The sequence below is a fragment of the Anguilla rostrata genome, chromosome 18, assembly GCF_018555375.3.
Source record: "Anguilla rostrata isolate EN2019 chromosome 18, ASM1855537v3, whole genome shotgun sequence".
Lineage (NCBI taxonomy): Eukaryota > Metazoa > Chordata > Actinopteri > Anguilliformes > Anguillidae > Anguilla > Anguilla rostrata.
In genome coordinates this window covers 8,318,093-8,335,764 of record NC_057950.1, presented here as the reverse complement: position 1 = coordinate 8,335,764, position 17,672 = coordinate 8,318,093, and the positions used below count along the sequence as shown (strand labels likewise).

The 17,672-nt window shown below is 40.9% G+C and overlaps 2 protein-coding genes across 3 annotated transcripts in view; one reads left to right on the top strand and one right to left on the bottom strand.

Annotated features, from left to right (window-relative positions):
- LOC135244556 (zinc transporter 6-like) overlaps positions 1 to 17,672 on the top strand; it is an 83,653-nt gene that overhangs the window by 26,679 nt on the left and 39,302 nt on the right. Inside the window, exons 1-2 of one of the 2 annotated variants that reach the window (XM_064316965.1) lie at positions 15,277 to 15,513; positions 16,768 to 16,814. The exons of the other annotated variant lie outside the window; for it this stretch is intronic. Coding sequence (XP_064173035.1) covers positions 15,330 to 15,513; positions 16,768 to 16,814 — 231 coding nt within the window. The 5' untranslated portion in view covers positions 15,277 to 15,329. Of the gene's footprint in view, positions 1 to 15,276; positions 15,514 to 16,767; positions 16,815 to 17,672 lie in introns of those variants that run through there. 2 annotated transcript variants of the gene reach the window in all.
- On the bottom strand, positions 695 to 12,133 carry sult6b1 (sulfotransferase family, cytosolic, 6b, member 1). Its single transcript, XM_064316967.1, has 7 exons — positions 11,656 to 12,133; positions 9,302 to 9,414; positions 8,063 to 8,152; positions 7,442 to 7,568; positions 6,339 to 6,433; positions 2,943 to 3,099; positions 695 to 1,721 (listed from the first exon to the last, which is right to left on the bottom strand). Exons 1-7 carry the CDS (start codon positions 11,849 to 11,851, stop codon positions 1,594 to 1,596), a joined length of 906 nt encoding a protein of 301 aa, XP_064173037.1. The 5' UTR covers positions 11,852 to 12,133; the 3' UTR covers positions 695 to 1,593.

The following is a 17,672-nucleotide window of genomic DNA, read 5'->3' as shown; positions in this document are numbered from 1 at the left end:
TAGAAACACGCTGTGGTTTGGTATTTCAGTCATTCCTTGTGTGACCGCAACCTGTCCATGTATATAACATTTGTTAATTGTTTTAAGGTAGATGAAACTTGTCTTTAGTTTAAATGTTAATATTGAATATTGAAATGTATTCATTTGAATCTGATTGTGGGTTGGACATTTTGATGAAGGTTGGTGCAACAGGTTTCTCTGTCTATCAACAAATTCAGCAATTTAATTGATATCTTTGATAACAATGACCACATTAAGTCAAACAATTTTATTTTGAATGTTGGATAAGTGAGGCGTTTTAACTGTTGATGCACTTGTGTTTGGCATTCAGAGTGCCAGACATTAAACAACGGTGTATGTGGTTAAAACTGCTGGATACAGAAAATGAAACACACTTCACTTTATCCTCACTTCGCCGACATCTTGTTAAAATGTTCAGCACTCTGAATGCTAAACACAAGTGGTAGTACTCTGTGCTTGAACCCCTCACTTGACTTACATACAAAATATATCTTACCTGCTTTCATTTGATAATTATTGTCAATTATCGATGACAATTATCAATTAAATCGCTGAATTTATTGATTAGTCAGTTTACAGTAACCTGGTGGAATCCACCAACAAGTCAAAGCAAACTCCCTATCAGGTCTTAAGATTAAATAATTGAATTAAATGAGTCAATCAGAAACATGAATTGAAACCATACATCATTTATTATTCTGATTTACAAAACAGACATTAAACAAGACGTTATGTGATAGTTGTAAATTCCCACCGCCAGGCCACAGCAAAAAGTTCCATTCACACATTAGGACTTTCAGTTGATGATTTCAATCGAATGTCATGGATTGACATTCACACTTAAAATGGGAAAAAGGAAATCCTGACCCCAGTGGTAATCTGTGAGGGTTAGGGTTAGGGGGCCCTGACACCCCACAAATAGCTTTATGTTCCGGAGTCTCTTCAGACACAGACTGCAGGAAGTGGGACCCGTAGATCATATGCCTAAATGAGTGTATCAACATGACTTTTAATTACATGAACAGAATTGAGAACAGGCAGCATTCCTAGAAATAATATAATGTATCCAATTCGCAGATTTAAAAAAATAAAATTAAAAAAAACCCATTAACACAGCGAGAGAACAGAGCTTCTGCAGTGAATTATAAAATCCATAAATTCATGTAGTTTATACTGTGAAGGGACACTTATACAAAATCTTAATATACACTTACATGAAAATGGTAGTATAAAATTTGATATTACATAATGAGTATCTTAAAAAAAAGCTAATCACAGCATGTTTAAAATCATCTGCGCTAAAAATGACAACAAAAAAAAAGAAAAAAAAGAAAAGCTAAACGGCTAGCAAAGCCAATTTTACTTATGTCACACAAGTTCCTAATAAACATAGCATAGTACATAGCACCGATCTGCTCCACTGGCCAGTGCACATAGGCAGTTGAAGCATACATTTTGTGTGTGTGTGTGTGGGGGGTCACATTTTCCTTAAACACTGTTGCCCTCGTAGCTGGTCCCGTATCCGGTCCGCGTGATTGGCTGCCGCTGGTCGACTCTCGCTGGGTCGACGCCCTACTTGCAGTACAGCTCGTACTTCATCTGGGCGCCAATTTTCGTTCCCGCCAGGTGCTTCTCGAACTCGGCGTCCATCGCCTCGCTCTGAGCCTCGCTGAAGTGGTTTTTCCAGTCGCCCACCACACCTGCACAGAAAAACAAACATCTTAAACTTCTTCATAAATCATAATTTAATTTTTTCTTAATTACCTCTGCACCAGAGAACAGCTTCACTTTCTTCTGATTTACACATTGTTATTTCTGTAGTAGGAATTTTCTTGAAAGCCCATATTTCCATTACCAGCCTTCAGTCACTTGCATTCAGATTCCCGTCTGTCCAATATCCTTCATCAAATGCAACCCTGAATTTAATTTCAATGTTTTTTAAACTATTTTTAACTCTATCCATTTTTATGGACTCCGCAGATTTTGACCTGGAATTGATATTTTTCTTAAGAGTACTATGATCTCCTGTTCCATGTGTAAGACATTCCTGTGTGGGATGTTAACAGTGGCAGCAGACCAAACTAATCGTGTTCAGGGACTGCAGCAGACTCTTGGCAAGACAGTATTTTTTTTGGAAGATATTCCCAAACCAGTGATAAAGCGTTCCAAGTGGAGGATGAAGCATTGATCAGAAGATGCGTGGTTGGAATTTGGCTTGATGAAGATCTCAGAAGATCTCCCCCCCCCCCCCGCAAAACTGCTCTGACCAGTTTTGCATTGATTTGTCATTTATTTTTCTCTGGAAAAATCTGGAATTGACAGTTTTCGAGTTGAGAGAGCTCTGTGCTGTTCACAGCCTTTTCAAGTCCTACTGCAGCTGATGGTCGTTCACACCTCCAGCACACCCACTAATGAGTCCAATACTAATCACCACACCTTAGGCCACTGACTTCTACCAGGTAGCCAGTGCAGAGGACGGGTGTGTATCTCTCATTGAAGACAGACATGGTTTCCATTACACCGCTTGAGTTAGTGAGGGAGTCCAGAGAACCTTGGCCAATATAAACTAGGGATGCATCGATAGTGCTTTTTCCCTGCCAATACAGATTCCGAGTGTGAATCGTTAAGAATAGGCCAATACAGAGAGCCGATCCGATCCATTTATTTTGTTGGACAGTGCAGACATTGACCATTTTCCATAAGTAAATGGGGGGCGGGGGGGGGGAATTGCGATAGAATCTGTTTTTTTGCCACCATTAAAGACACACAGGCTTCCATGTACCGAAACTGCAGTTAATCAAGCCACCTTCCTTTTAGAAGCATATTAATGTCATACCACAAACCCGAATATATAAAGGCAGGGAATTAGTCCAAAGTTAGCCTGAAGCCGTGGGGTAGCAGGGCCGCTGGCGGAGGCTTACCCTTCCTGAAGAAGACGTTAGACAGCGGCCCGTGCGAGTCTTTTGAGGTTTCCTTCATGGCGTCGAACGTGCTGTCCTGAGCGATGGCCTGAACCTGCTCCTCGCTCAGGTCGAAACTGAAGAACTGGGAGATCTGTCGCACCCCTTTACACAGGTCCTGGGCGGAATGAGGGGGAAAAAAGAGCATGAAAACACGGCACCGTGGGAAAACTTAGTAGCTGGCCAATCACGCTGAAGATCCAGCATGCCACTGAGGGTAATTAACTTAAATCTGAAAATATTTACTCAGTAGAAATGTTTGCTTTTGTGCTAACTGAAACCTGGACCTAAAATATAATTACCCGTGTACTGTACCAACAATTTGGGTAATCAGATCTTTTTTTGCAAAATCATGTCTGTACTCAGAGCCTCTGAATCTTGGCATGGGTGGAGACCAGTCAACTCTTGTTTAAACTCCGTTTAACAAAGCACTGTATATCTACATTTGAATTTGTGCTTTTGAAGACTTTGTTTGCTTTTTAAAAACAAATCGTACGTACTTGCCGTCGAGCAAGTCCACGTGTCAACATGATGACCTTTATCTCAAAAGACAGTGGTGTGCACTGTTCTTTCAAGATAAAGCAATTTCCATGTTGTCCTGGCTTCCAAGTCCTATCGGTCACTGCAAAGACTATGTCAACGAGATGTCAGAGAAAACCTGATGGGATTTGTATTGCATTGCCAAAAGTGCAGAATTCTAAAAAAAAACATTCCATTTAAAACAAATAAAGTATATACAGCATATGTTACTGCTAAAATTAACGTGGGTAGCAACATATGCCTTTGACGAAGTGGAGGGAATTTTATTCCTTTAAAATCTATTTTTCCAGCAGTCGTGATTGATCGCTGAACTCCTCCTGGGGAGTATCCAAATACAGCTAAATGCTACCTTAAGCCTTGCATCTCCATCACGGTGTTCTTGAGCCGCGCAACTTATTTTCTTTCGGATAAGTGGCTCCACGGAGCGTCACAGAAGGTCCGTGTCCTGCGATTTGCGTAGCCCGGATTCTTAATGAGTTTCATGATTTTAGCTCCATCTGCTTTCTGTCACCGCCACCCCCTGCTCCAACCCCTAGAACTACCACTTCATCACCTAAAACAACACTATACATCGCTAACTCGTGTATTTCATCTTTCTGCGTTCATTAAACGACCCTGGTTTCCCGAAGAAAAACGATCTTTATTCTGCTTTGCTGTACAAAACGCCTGGGCAGGATGCCACATCGATTTGATTCGTTAATCTTTATGCTACAAAAATATAACAGAGATCCAAATTTCTTGCCTTTTTTGTCATTTTCTTTTCTGATTAAACCTTGTACACGCACCAGTGATATTGAGGCATAACACTGATTTGTGAAATAAGAAACTCTTCCATGAAACATACCAAATATTCTCATTTTATATCGAGAGATCCAAGTACAGAAATATACTGCAGAAAATATCAATTATATAACTTTGTACTCAATGGGATATATGTAAATATGACCGACATAACTAATTATTATGGTGTATATTTGGAGTTTTGCATATATTAAAATATATTTGTCAGTTCACTACAGCAAAGTGGGACAATTTTCTCCCTCTTTTTTGTAAAACCTACCAGATGCTCATTTGGTACCACAATGCACCAGGTACCCATTTCAGACATACAACTTAATGCACCCATGAATACACACCAAAGCAGATCCAATATGCTTGATGATATATTGAAACAAATCATATTATCCGGCAGCTAAGTTGCTTCAACTAAATAATTACATTTTATTTTTTGCTAATCAGTTATGTCAAACCACATAACTAGGTCATGTAAGTTATGTAAGGCAAACCTCACTTTCCCCATTGTACAAAGGCCATATACATGGCAAAATACTGTGTATGGCTCAAGGAAGAGTGTATTGGTACAATAAAAAGGACTACGTAAGGAATTTCAGGAAGTTATAGTTGTCAAAGTCTGTGGTACCCATTAACTCAGTAGGGAGGCCTCATTATTTGACCCATATGAGACTCTAAGTGAAAAGTGCAATAAACCCAAGCTGTGCTATCCGTTTGCCACTCTCACGCAAGAGACCGGTCGTTATACGCTAGTAACCCTTGGAGGGGAAGGGTAATATTTTTCCTGATAAGATAGCTAGTGTGAGCCAGTGACTGGCAGGCTGCCAGGACCCGCATAAGTGTGAGAAATACGGAGAGGAAACTGCAAGTTCAGTCCCCACAGCTTGTATTGTATGTCCTGTCGCAAAAAATAAAGTCCTGTGCCTTTAAGGGGGTTGTGGGCCCAAACAAATGAACACAAAACAAAATAATAAAAGAAAACCTGTCTCCGCTCGGAGCTTTGCCTAGCCCACAGTGGAACCTTCCCACCCGTTCTGGCAGCTAGGCTGCTTGCCAGAACAAACAATCACATACAACAAAATAATGGTCTTGTAACAGGTGCGGGTCAAACAAAACTCAGTTAGTCACCTGGAAAGAAGGGTCAGGCGCAAATCATGTAGTCCTCTTGAAATTGGTCATACATACCCTTCCTGCCACCCACTGATCGAGTGTGAACAGAGGAGACTTCCAGACTACTTGCGATCCCTCCCCCCCCCCCCCAAAAAAAAAAAAAAAAATCTATGAATGAACCTGTTGCTTTTAAGCCACACCCCTGCTCAGCTGTGAGCCCTCCTTTTATTAGGGTTGAACAAGGTGACTGCCTTCAGCTGTCAACACTTGCCTGCTGCTGCAGTGGAAAGGTGTGGAGCCAACAGTAGCTGTAGTATTGTCCCTATATAATGGTGCCTCTGGTGGCATTGCACTAGGTACACAGATATCTGCCAAGCACTAGCCAGCTGCCAAGCCTATGGCAGAATTAAGGAAGCCTTTCTATAAGCTATCCAATGAGCTTGTGACTGCTGATGTGCAAGCATACCAGGAACCAAGTAGCATCAACATGTTACCAGAACAGATGTAAAAGAATCTAAGCTAAGCAAATAAACCAAAAGTAAAACCGCATGATATCTTTAAAGTGCTTTTCACAACTTAAAGTGAGGCTACACATGTACCTTCTGTGCAAATTCCATATTACATGTACTTCCATTCAGCACTTATATTGTACTTTGTATCATTATCTTGATATTCCAGCTTGCCATGCCTCCTAGTTTGACTCAGCATAGGTTAGGTCAGAGAGTTATGTTTACTGTGGGATCTGGACTTACTGTGTTCATGGCTATGAATAACTGTTACAAACTGAGTATTGCACCTTATCTGACCTGTGTTTCGTAGTTGTTCCAATGACATTTGGTGTGCACTTATTGTACATTGCTCTGGATAAAAGCGTCTGCCAAATAAATGCAACTTAATGTAATGAGTCAGAATTACCTCCTTCAGTTCCTCATAGGTTACGATCATCACGTTTGGGTCGTCCATGCGCTTCTCCCAGGCTACAGCGTGGTCAAAGTAGGAACCCCAAGGCACTGGAAACAGAGAGGAAGAAGGAGGGCTACATTACACTCCAGTACGGTCAAACATAAATGGGAATAGTAGATGTGTAACTAGCCTCTGCGCTATATAATTTTGTGCTTTGTCACTGAGGCGCTTGAACCATGGCAGGAGGTATTTGTTACACCCAAATAAAATTCTCAATGGTCACGCAGGACTAACGTAAAATAAAAAACCGGTTCAGCGAAATTGCTTCCTCAAGCTTACTGACATTGCGCAATGTCAGTACTCTCATAGTGCCAAATGAAAACCAAACGCTCACGCAATGAAGACTACAGGAAATATTGCAGAGAATCTGAAGTTATTTCAAGAATATTATGCAAACAGTGATTGGCAGGATTACGCCAACGAGGAAAAACTTTGTGAGGCATTAGTGTTGCCAAAGATGGTGAAAGACCACGAAGAAAGAAACACTACTCTGAGACTGTGAAACCTTATTGAAATGGATTGTTTGCTATTTAACTTTTATACTGTGGTCAGTGAGTCCTTGTCAATAACAATTCTAAAATACATGGATCATTCAGCCCGATCTTTTCCTTCGAGATCGGTGGTAACCAACCCTGATGCTGGACATCTACCGTTCTGTTGGTTTTCATTGCAGTCCTAACAAAGCACACCTCATTCAAAAGCTAGGGATCTCATTGAGCTGCTAATTAATGTGGTCAGGTATGCCAAATTAGGGTTGAAATGAAAACCTACATGTTGGCAAATCTGCAGGAACAGGGTTGATTACTACTCTTCTAGAGTTACCAACATTTGCTTGGGGGTACGGTGCGGGGACGGGGTCGAAGTTCATTTGTAATGCTATTTTCTGCTGCGTTAGCAAATTCTTGACATTTAAGGTGCACGGTAAAGCTAAACAGTATAGCGCCTTACACTAGAGAAGGGTCGCACAACACAAGATACTTTTGGAGGTACGGGACGTCCCAGGGGGCATTGGACCGTTTCGGTTTCCCGCTTACGTTGCCGCGGTTCCTACTTACCGTCGCCGCTCATGAACTCGGTGTAAAACTTGTCCCAGGATTCGGGCGTGGGCAGCACCGGGTTTTTGGTGGAGAAGTGATAGAAGGAAACAGCCGTGTCTTTAGGGTTTCTGAAGATGACCAGCATCTGCAGAAACGTGACCGAGCACAGTTCATCAACACAGAAGGCTTAACCAGAGAAATAAACAAGCTAGTAAAACGGTTCCTCTTGCAACTGATGATGTTGCACTGGTGTAGATTATTGGTCAGAATTTCTAGCTTTGACTGTTATGGAAAAAATCGCCAAGACAAGGTTAATGCTGCTTACATGTATCACATATTTCACCTTAATAAACAATAGAACACAACACTCTTTCCCATTCTATATTGACTAGATTTTCTTCATAATCTCTGTCCTTGCGACGAAATGCTCTCTTAAATAATGGATTTAGACACAGGGTCATAGGAAACAGGAAGTCCGTTGGTAACAAACATTTATAAAAACCAAAATGAAAACCATTTAAATGTGGTTTGAAAAAGAAAGGGGGAAGGGGAAAGACTTCTCGGGTTGCACATCACAACTACCAATTTAACCTCCATCCACTTGTTATTATTGAAAACCTTCATACTTTCTATACAAACCTTTGTTTTTTTGGCGATAAAGGAAGGAGGGATGTTATCCGGGTGCATGTGCGTTCCCAGAAATCTTGGAGATGGCACTTGACTCAAACGCTGGAAGGCAAAAGCATCAAACAAGGGTGGGGGTTCAGCTGTTGGTGACAGAAATGCGTGTCATGTATTCCTAACATTGCATGACTGAAAGCACGCTCCCCATGTGACCTTGACGTCGATACCATCTCATAAGACATAGGGGTTTAGTAGCAAAACAGATCAATCCCAAAGAAGAATCTCTTCCTACACATATTTCCCCTTTTTTGTCCTGTTCAGGATTTCAACAGCACATGATTTTAAAGGGGCAAACACCTGACAGACCTCAGAAATGAGAAGTTTGTCAATTCTTTTTAAAAAAGGGTTGATTAAACCTCTTAGGTTTTGACATTTTTAGTGGAGTGCGGTGCTCTTAGGGGAGAAGTCCCTTGTGTCAAAAAACAAATTAATCTGAAAGGCGAAACTAAGGACATCCAAAAAGTCACAGGCACTCTGCGATGGAAGCCAAACTCTGAGGGGGAAATTACAAGCTTTTATTTATTGGCTATATCTCTCAGAATTTCTTTTTAAGTAGCAAAAACTATTTCTCATGTGTAGAGGCTTTAGTTTTCTTTCACAAATGACTACATCTTTACGCGTCATCGCTTGTACTGTTTATGGATCCTGGGCCTTCATTTTATTACCTTTCAACAGTAAATGTTTCTGAACTGTGGGAGAAAATGAATGTACAAAGGACAGTAAAGGACAGTGAAGTAGAATCTGAAAACATAATCTGAGCAGTGAAAGGAGGCAACTATGTGTGTGCATGCATGCGTACGTGCCTGCCTGCCTGCCTGTCTGCCTGCCTGCCTGCCTGCCTGTCTGTCTCTCAGTCAGTATTCCGTTTATTCTGTTTTCATAAGGGTATCCCATATAGACGTACGTTTCATTTCAGCTGTGGGTTATACTGGACCACCTAATCTTGTGTAGTCAAACGTCGACACTCACAAGAACAGTAGCTACTGTAGGTAAATCAAGATATTACCTAAAACAGGTAAAATGACCTTTATCCCAGGAAGAAGCAGATCAAAAGTTTGTAGTAAAAACAGGAAGATTTATTACGCAGCCAAACGCAGAATACACACAACTGTCTGTTTCCCAACACTACCCTAGCAATGAATTCGTATGAAAATACTGGGGGTGACATGTCCCCCTGTTTCCCCCCAAACCCACCTGTTGCATCCCGGGGTCGAAGAACTCTATCACCGGTGGCATCTTGCTGTCACGTTTTTCTCCAGTGGAAGCATCTATGATTTTCCGCAGCACCCCTACCGTCCAGTTAAACCCTGGCAGAGAAAGAGACAGGAAAGATGTATATTCACTGTCGTGCTGCGGCGGCTAGCCTTCTGGGGTAGAACGAGGTGGTCGAAACCTTTTGTCAACACAAAGGGTCATCAACACAAAGCCCAGAGGCATGGTTTTTTACATGAACCACAGAAAGGCGCCACGTTTAATTCCACATTCCCCGCATATCCTGTTTGCCATCTTGAACAATGGCCGAACGAGAGCTCAGCTATCAATGTCGCCCACATCACATAGACCCAGCTCTTGGCAGGAGAACTCCTCCAGCTATGGCTGTCTAGCAGCAGTCTAGCAGTTGAAATATTAGCATTTGAGAGTCAGACAGGCGCAGTAAAAACCTCATCACTATCCTATGCAGTAATGTCAATTACATTACATTTTTGGCAGATGCTTTTATCCAAAGCGACGTACAATAAGTGCATACCAAAGGTCATTGGACCAACTACAAAACACAGGTCTCATAAGGTGCAGTTGATGATTACAAAGCAACCACAATGCAGTTAGATTTTATGTAAAATGAAATCAATAGGTTACAGAACAAACTTCAAAAGATCCTACAGACCCTCATCATTGGTAGGCCAATGGGCAATGAATGGCTTCTCATGAGCTATAGGATGCATGCTTAGCCTTTTACCCAAAATAGAAACAGAAATTTAGATGTAGCCCTTCACTGCATCTTAATTAAATTCACAGAAGTGCAATTGTAGTAAGAGCTGCAGGTGGTTTCTATTTTGGAGGCAATTTTAGGGGTGTGATTTCACCAGGACCTGGAGATCAAATTGACTGTAATTTTATATGCCCCTCTAAAATAAAGGAGGCCTTTATAAGTTGTAACTTAAATTGAAAGGGTTGGTTTCATGGACACAGATTAAGCTTTGTCTTGGACTAATCTCCATTCAGAATTGACATCGGTCTAGGACTAGGCTTAATTTGTGTCTGTGAAAGGGGCCCAAAATGTTCTTATAATAGAGCTCCAATGTCAATGTCCCCATTCTACCTGCCCCACAGCGCGCAACACATTCTGAGTGCATTCACGGCAGCAGCGGTTTGAAAACGGAGCACTGGGCAAGTCTCTGATTCTTTGAATACTTCTCTGTGATCTGACTATACTTAATGATTATGCGTAAGTTCATCTTAATTCAATTACAAGTTTGTTGTGTTTGCACATACAGCTGAGTGAGGGCAAAAACATCCTGAGGTAAATATCCAGAATTAGTAGCTACAAGTGGCAAGAAATACCATTTGAGTATACAGTAGCTAGTTATCAGCGAGAAACCAGTTATATACACAGCTTTACTTTAGTGTACATTGTGTAGGCTGTAATGTTAACTAAAATAAAAGTTTTTAATTTTTAGGTCGTGTCCATTAGAGCATGATACAGGGTCCAAAATTAACATTTTGGTTTACCTGCCATTGCTGCCAATGTGGCAGGTTGATGAAAAAGTCCATCCACCGACAGACATATTTAACCTGCCAAAATGGCTAGACTGTATTACAGCCTTTTTAATTTAAGTCCACTGCCGTATTACATGATATCTACTCAGAACTTCAGTTAGCAGCGTTTATTTGCTTTCTGTGTAAAAACAAAAAACTAATTGCACCATCAGTTATTGGAGATTGGCGTTTACTGCCAACTTGTGACCTGGAATTGGTAAACTTATGTTGGCTAGCAACATGCAGTTCAACAAACAATTCAGAATACTATGTGTGAGTGTTAAGATATTGTTTATTAATTAACTGTTAATTTGAATGAAGTTTCATTCAAAATTACAATGTTTATATGACATTGACTGTGGTTAGCTAACTTCGCCAAAATTACTGTACCATAACTGGAATGTAAGTACAAACCATGACTGGAAAGCTGACTGGAAAAAACGTCACTTTTTCTAATGTCAAATACACATGAAAATAACTGAAATAACTGTCATTAAAAAGGCTTAATTTATTTCTTTTTCCTTTTTCTTTCAAGTAATATATCATACTACAGCTATCACATGCCAAGTACAGATGTTTTCATTCCGGTACAAGGAGGCTAACTATCTTAATGGCTGTTGTTTTTGGCTGTTTGAGAGTATAATTGAATCCTAAACTGAAAACCCCATTTTTACTTTGTTTTCACAATCTAACCCATGTGGAAGAAAACAGTATACCCCCCCCCGTTAGGATTCCAGCTGTTTCTCTGACAGCAATTGTGGGAAGTGAAAAGTAAGGACAATTGCACTCACCGCATTTGGGATAGGCTACTAGCATGACATCATCTTCCCTTGCTTCCAGGTCCTCCATGGCCTTCAGGTTCTCTAGGGGAGACATGATAGTGGGGTACAGCACCCCCTTGTACCGGAAGATCTTTTCCTCCTCCCTCATCTCCTGAGCTCTTGCCATCCTGGACTGCATTTTCGCCTGCACAGTTTCGGAGCTCATGGTGAAATTCTGTTGCCTCGGTCTTCTGCGTGGTAACCTCAATTTCCACCCGATTCAGAAGCTGACACAGCCTATTTATTCAGCCGAGTTACCGGAGGACTGCACCACGGGCTTGTGTGAGAGAGAGTGCTTGAGCCGACTTCTCACGCAAGCTTTATCTTAGTAGGAGGAGTCTCCTTCTACACGCTCTTCACACGCACACACACACACACACACACACACCCATGAACACACACACGCTGCACCACGGGCTCCTGAGTATGTGTGTGAGAGTGCGTGCGTGTGAAGAGGAGACTCCTCCTACTAACAGAAAGTTTGCACGAGAAGCAGGATTTTCCTGACTGTTGCCAAGTGGTGTGGAAGATCTGGTTTCCTGCCTGTGTTGTGGGGGGGGGGGTCCATTGAGAAACGGGCGTGACGTGCATGTTAGCTGTCCTGCCCAGATGTCAGCGATCACTCCTCCAATCCCTTGCTGTGAATGGAAGCTGCAAAACGGGAGAGGGCTCTACGGGTTTACTCTGGGCGCTTGTTTCAACATTTTTGAAATTCCTGTTACTCTGGTTGCTCAGCTACTTCTCTATTCAGTATGTTTTTTTGGGTTTTTTCCCCCCCCAAACAAGATTTTTCAACTTTGTCCACTAATGCTTCAACTTTAGTTGACTGGTTCGTAGACAAGAGAATAGTACCTTTGCTCACTGTTTTCTTTTTTTTTTCTTTAAACCCATGAACACACACACGCTGCACCACGGGCTCCTGAGTATGTGTGTGAGAGTGCATGCGTGTGAAGAGGAGACTCCTCCTACTAACAGAAAGTTTGCACGAGAAGCAGGATTTTCCTGACTGTTGCCAAGTTGCGTGGAAGGTCTGGTTTCCTGCCTGTGTTGGGGGGGGGGGGGTCCATTGAGAAACGGGCGTGACGTACATGTTAGCTGTCCTGCCCAGATGTCAGCAATCACTCCTCCAATCCCTTGCTGTGAATGGAAGCTGCAAAACGGGAGAGGGCTCTACGGGTTTACTCTGGACGCTTGTTTCAACATTTTTGAAATTCCTGTTACTCTGGTTGCTCAGCTACTTCTCTATTCAGTATGTTTTTTGGGTCCCCCCCCCCCCCCCCCCCCCCCCCCCACAAGATTTTTCAACTTTGTCCACTAATGCTTCAACCTTAGTTGACTGGTTCGTAGACAAGAGAATAGTACCTTTGCTCACTGTTTTCTGTTTTTTTTCTTTAAAAAAAAAAAATAATAATTCTTACACTGTAACCTTCTGTCAGTGCCAGAGAAAACTGAGTGCACTTCTTAATTATGCGGGGGTTACATCTGGATATCTTCACAATATATACATTAGTCTGAGAACTTTCATCAGGATCCACTTTGTTTTCTCCTTTCTGGACAAAAGCCAAATGCAGTCACCCCACTGGTGGCTCACAGCCCTGGGTTGATTAATGGTAGTTTTGCAACATCGTTAACACTGAATATGAAAAGGGAACCTGTGTAAGATCAAGCCTGCTTCATTTAGTCCATGCAAAATTTCCATCGACTCCATAGCTTGAGTACACAAAACACACTATCTCTCTCTCTCTCTCGCTCGCTCTCTCTCTCGCTCTCTCATACACACACGTGCATGCACAGAGAGAGAGAGATTGCAATAGCATAATCTGGCAACTAATCATGTATAAACACCCAGCCTTTTATGTTTGTGCTAAATCACCTTATCCAAACACAATATAGGGAATAAATACGCTGCAATTGTAATAATTCAAGCCTATATAGACAGAGGGAGTAGGCTTGGAAGTCTGTCATTTATGCGAGAACTCAAGTTCTTTTAACTAGGTATCGTGTCTGTGGGCCCAAAAGCAATGTACAGGGGAGTCAAACTGGGACCCAGAAAAGGCTGACATTTGAACGAGCCTGGGGGCTGGGACTCGTCCTATACTTCAAAGGACCCGAGAGCCTTGTGATAAAACAACAGGTTACTCGACCTCCCTCTGGATGAGCGACATATGGGGCGACATAGCTCAGGAGGTAAGACCGATTGTCTGGCAGTCGGAGTGTCGAAGTGTCCTTGAGCAAGACACCTAACCCCTAACTGCTCTGGCGAATGAGAGGCATCAATTGTAAAGCGCTTTGGATAAAAGCGCTATATAAATGCAGTCCATTTACCATTTACCATGAGCAGGCCGTTGGCTCTCTGGAATGTTACCATCTGGACAAGACTGGGATAAGGGGAACTAGTCTCTTTAGCCGCGTTTCCACCAAAAGTTCCCTGAACTTTTAGTCCCAGGAACTACTTTTCAAGGAACTAAAAGGTTCCTTCAGCCCATGGTTGTCTGCGTTTCCACCGCGGTCTAAAGTCCCGCGAAGATTAGGCAAATTAGCCCACTGACGTATGAAAAAGCGACGTTGTCGTCGGTCCATCTGTCTATGATTTCTTCTGTAACCCCATACTACCACCGAAGTAGCCTACATTATTTTCTAATAACCGGGACAGCCTGGAGGGGTTTGTTCCACTTATATACAACGGGTTACCAACAATGGTTATATATGGTTACTTTCGTATTTTTTTAAATTTTTTAAATCGATTTAATCATCTGGAATTGAAATATTCTTCTGCAGCCGTTTGGGCATATTTTACCGTTGTCAAGCAAAACTGTCGTTGGTAGTTGAACTTGGACCGTTGTTATGCAACAAATAGGATATAACAGGCCAATACTCAGATTTTAACTGTTTTATATATCCTCTCAAACACATTCATTATGTTTTTATGCGAACATTCGCTTTCATGTCTTGACATCCGAAGCGACAGAATGCATTCACATTTATATGTATAACTGGCAACAACAGCAGAAAACATGCACACGTTGTAAACAATTTGCTGTTTGATTACTTTCTCATCGTCAATTCCATATAGGCTAATCGCAAAATGACAAGAATAGAACGAAAACGTGAAAATTTAAATTAGTAGTGGTACAGCCACCGTTTGCTTTCCTTCGAAGTTACTGCTAGCCGAGCAGCGAAGTGTGCCCTCCAGATGCGAACCATGCACCATAAATTAGTCCATAGTCTTCCTGGTCTTTTTGTGGAATTGAAGAATGGCAGAAGTATAAATAAGTAAATAGATAAATAAAAATAACATTGATCTGGATATCCATTGCAGAATATAGGTTCCCAGGGAATATGTCCACGAAAATTGTTTAAATTACAGCGTAAATATATTAGTTTCAGATAACATGTATGTTTCAAATAAATCCAAAGTTATCAAATTGTTAATAAAACGAAAAACAAATTACAACGAATTTTACAACGTTCATCGAAATCCTAAAAACAAACTAACAAAAACACACACAAAAAATAAATAAAATGGATAGACGGACTACTTCGCACCCCACTTTTAGTACTTTCCTTTTCCCATGTTTTCCCTGGCTTTGTTTTGGCCCTCGCCACTTGCCGTTTCCAGCGATGTTTTGCTGGATGGATTCAAAATGGCGATGAACAGTTCCTCCACTTCTCAGCCTGGACTGTACTACCAAAATGTTGAGGATTATTACCCCAGAAAACTCGGTCCCAAACCCGACGTGGTTCCGTCCGTGGTGACAGAGAGGAAAATCAGTCCCATAGATAAACCTGACATGGTGGCGGTGGACGTAATTAGTCTCAAGGAGCCAGGTACGAGGGAACAGTGCAAGTGTCCAAAATGCATACGGTGCACGAAAACACTGATCAGATGTTTTCAACTCTTATCAGCGGAGTTCACCTGGTTAGCCAGTTTGCAGTACTTATAACTCACAAGAAACACCTGAATTTTAACCGAAACCAGCGCAGTCACAGCTTAAATAGTTACAACTGCATCATGTAATAGTAGTCGATTATATACTTTATCACATCTTGCTTAACATTAGCCTACTAAACCAGACCCAGAAAAAGCAGTTAGCCAAGATAACGTCAACATTATAGTTATCTGGATAGCTGCATTTATTAAGTTATGGGTACACAGTCATGGAAGTTAACTTATATATAATTGGTTATTCGCAGACCATTTTACCGTATACATGTATAATCGAAATTGTTTGGCTATCTGGCAGCCACGCGTGTAACCTGCTTACAAAGTTAGAAATAGAGTTAGCAGTGTTAATGCTGTATAGGACAACAACTCGCATGGGTGGTCAGATGGCAGCAAATGACGGCTAAATAAAAAAGTAATTGCTGTTACTCATTGAAACGTAGGCATCATTACTTTAAATTGTCTGTCATTGTTCTAGTTATTTGGTTTATTTTCATCATCGCGTTGTTTAATTTAGTTATATGTCAAGACTGAATGGCAGGGTACTAATGAAAGGTGAATAATGATGACAGTTTAATTCACAGTTCACTGTAAAATAACTCAGAACACACATCATTGTTTGCTATTGTACAATTCATTAGCACTTAATTGTACTTAATTATTAGCCTATTTTATGTGTGTTTTGTTTCTGTTTGTTAATCCCTGTTTACTGTGCAGTGGAGCTACTTTAAAATGAATAAGAAATAGAATTTAAAGTTTTCTTTGTAAGGTTACTAATAAATATATCAAAATCACTAAATATTCAAAAATGTTCATCCAATGCGAGTAATGGGCTGGTCCTTCAGTGACTTTAGCCTGGTTTTAACCATCATTTTTCTGTAACTTGGTTAAAAACAATATTGTGAAAAGATATTTAGTTTAATGCGTTTTGTGCAGATACTGTTTCATACTGAGTCATCACATGAGAAGGCATATTTTATTAACTTGTTTAAAGCACAATGCCAAAACATCCATCCAAGTGAGAAATGACATAATGCACATTATATTTTGTAATACATAAGTTTAGCCTTTCTTCATATATCTTGCTTTTGACAATGCTAAGTCAGTGTTGTGAGAAACATGTCTTGTGTCTTCTGCAGATTTTCCAGTGCACTGGAAAAAACAGGAAACTGACACCTATGTATTGGTAAGCTGTACTTACGTGATTTTCAGTTTATGATGGTATGATATTATCAAAGCCTGGTTGCTCTTCACTTCTGGTCAATGCTATTTGATCAGCATTTCTGCTACCTTTTTTCAGTTACATTTATGTTCTGCCAGGATAATACCCAAATGAAAAGGCTTGTTCATCACGATTTTTGCTTTTCATTGTTTTCCACTGGTACAGTTGAACAAGGGACACACTTACAGTGATTTAACTAAATAATACATAATTATGGTTATCATCAGATCATATGTACCCAGTGCATTTTTATAGTGCAAATGAATGTCTGTAAACACTTCTCTGTAAAGCATTGTATTGTTTATTTCACTACTCGCCCCTAGATGTATTGTTTTTAACGGATGGGTGCGAATAGAACCACTAGTCCAGAACACACACATCTGCAGTTGGTTATCTGAGCACTGAATGCATTTATTGGGACCACTCTGAGTCCAAAAGTATTTTTGTAAATTTTTGTAGAGCAAATGCATTTCTGTAAACACTTCTCTCTACCGCACAGCAAGCCAAAAATGTAGAACAAAGCCTTTGAGGTAATCTGCAAACCTTTGTTGTTATTATTGTTATAACTCATAATCAAGAAATGTAAGAATTATGTTTTGCTGCGTGAAACTCCTGAAAAGCATGGTATTGTTTATTTCACTGCTCACCTCTAGATGGCAGTATTGTACAAATTGACAGTTGTGTGAGATGGACCCGCTACTCATGAATGCATATGTGAGCAGGAGACGGTATCTGAACACTAAATATATTTGTTTGGACCAATCGCAGCCCAGAATTAGGGAAATCAGAAAATGGATGGAACCTTCTATTTACTGATTTGGT

What these genes read in the sequence shown, in the direction of transcription:
- sult6b1 (XM_064316967.1), bottom strand. Translation starts at nt 11,851, where the DNA reads ATGAGCTCCGAAACTGTGCAGGCGAAAATGCAGTCCAGGATGGCAAGA. An exon ending in TCGACCCCGGGATGCAACAG is followed by an intron (nt 8,153 to 9,301) that starts GTGGGTTTGGGG and finishes TTTGCCTTCCAG; the next exon opens with CGTTTGAGTCAAGTGCCATC. An exon ending in CGAGTTCATGAGCGGCGACG is followed by an intron (nt 6,434 to 7,441) that starts GTAAGTAGGAAC and finishes CTCTGTTTCCAG; the next exon opens with TGCCTTGGGGTTCCTACTTT.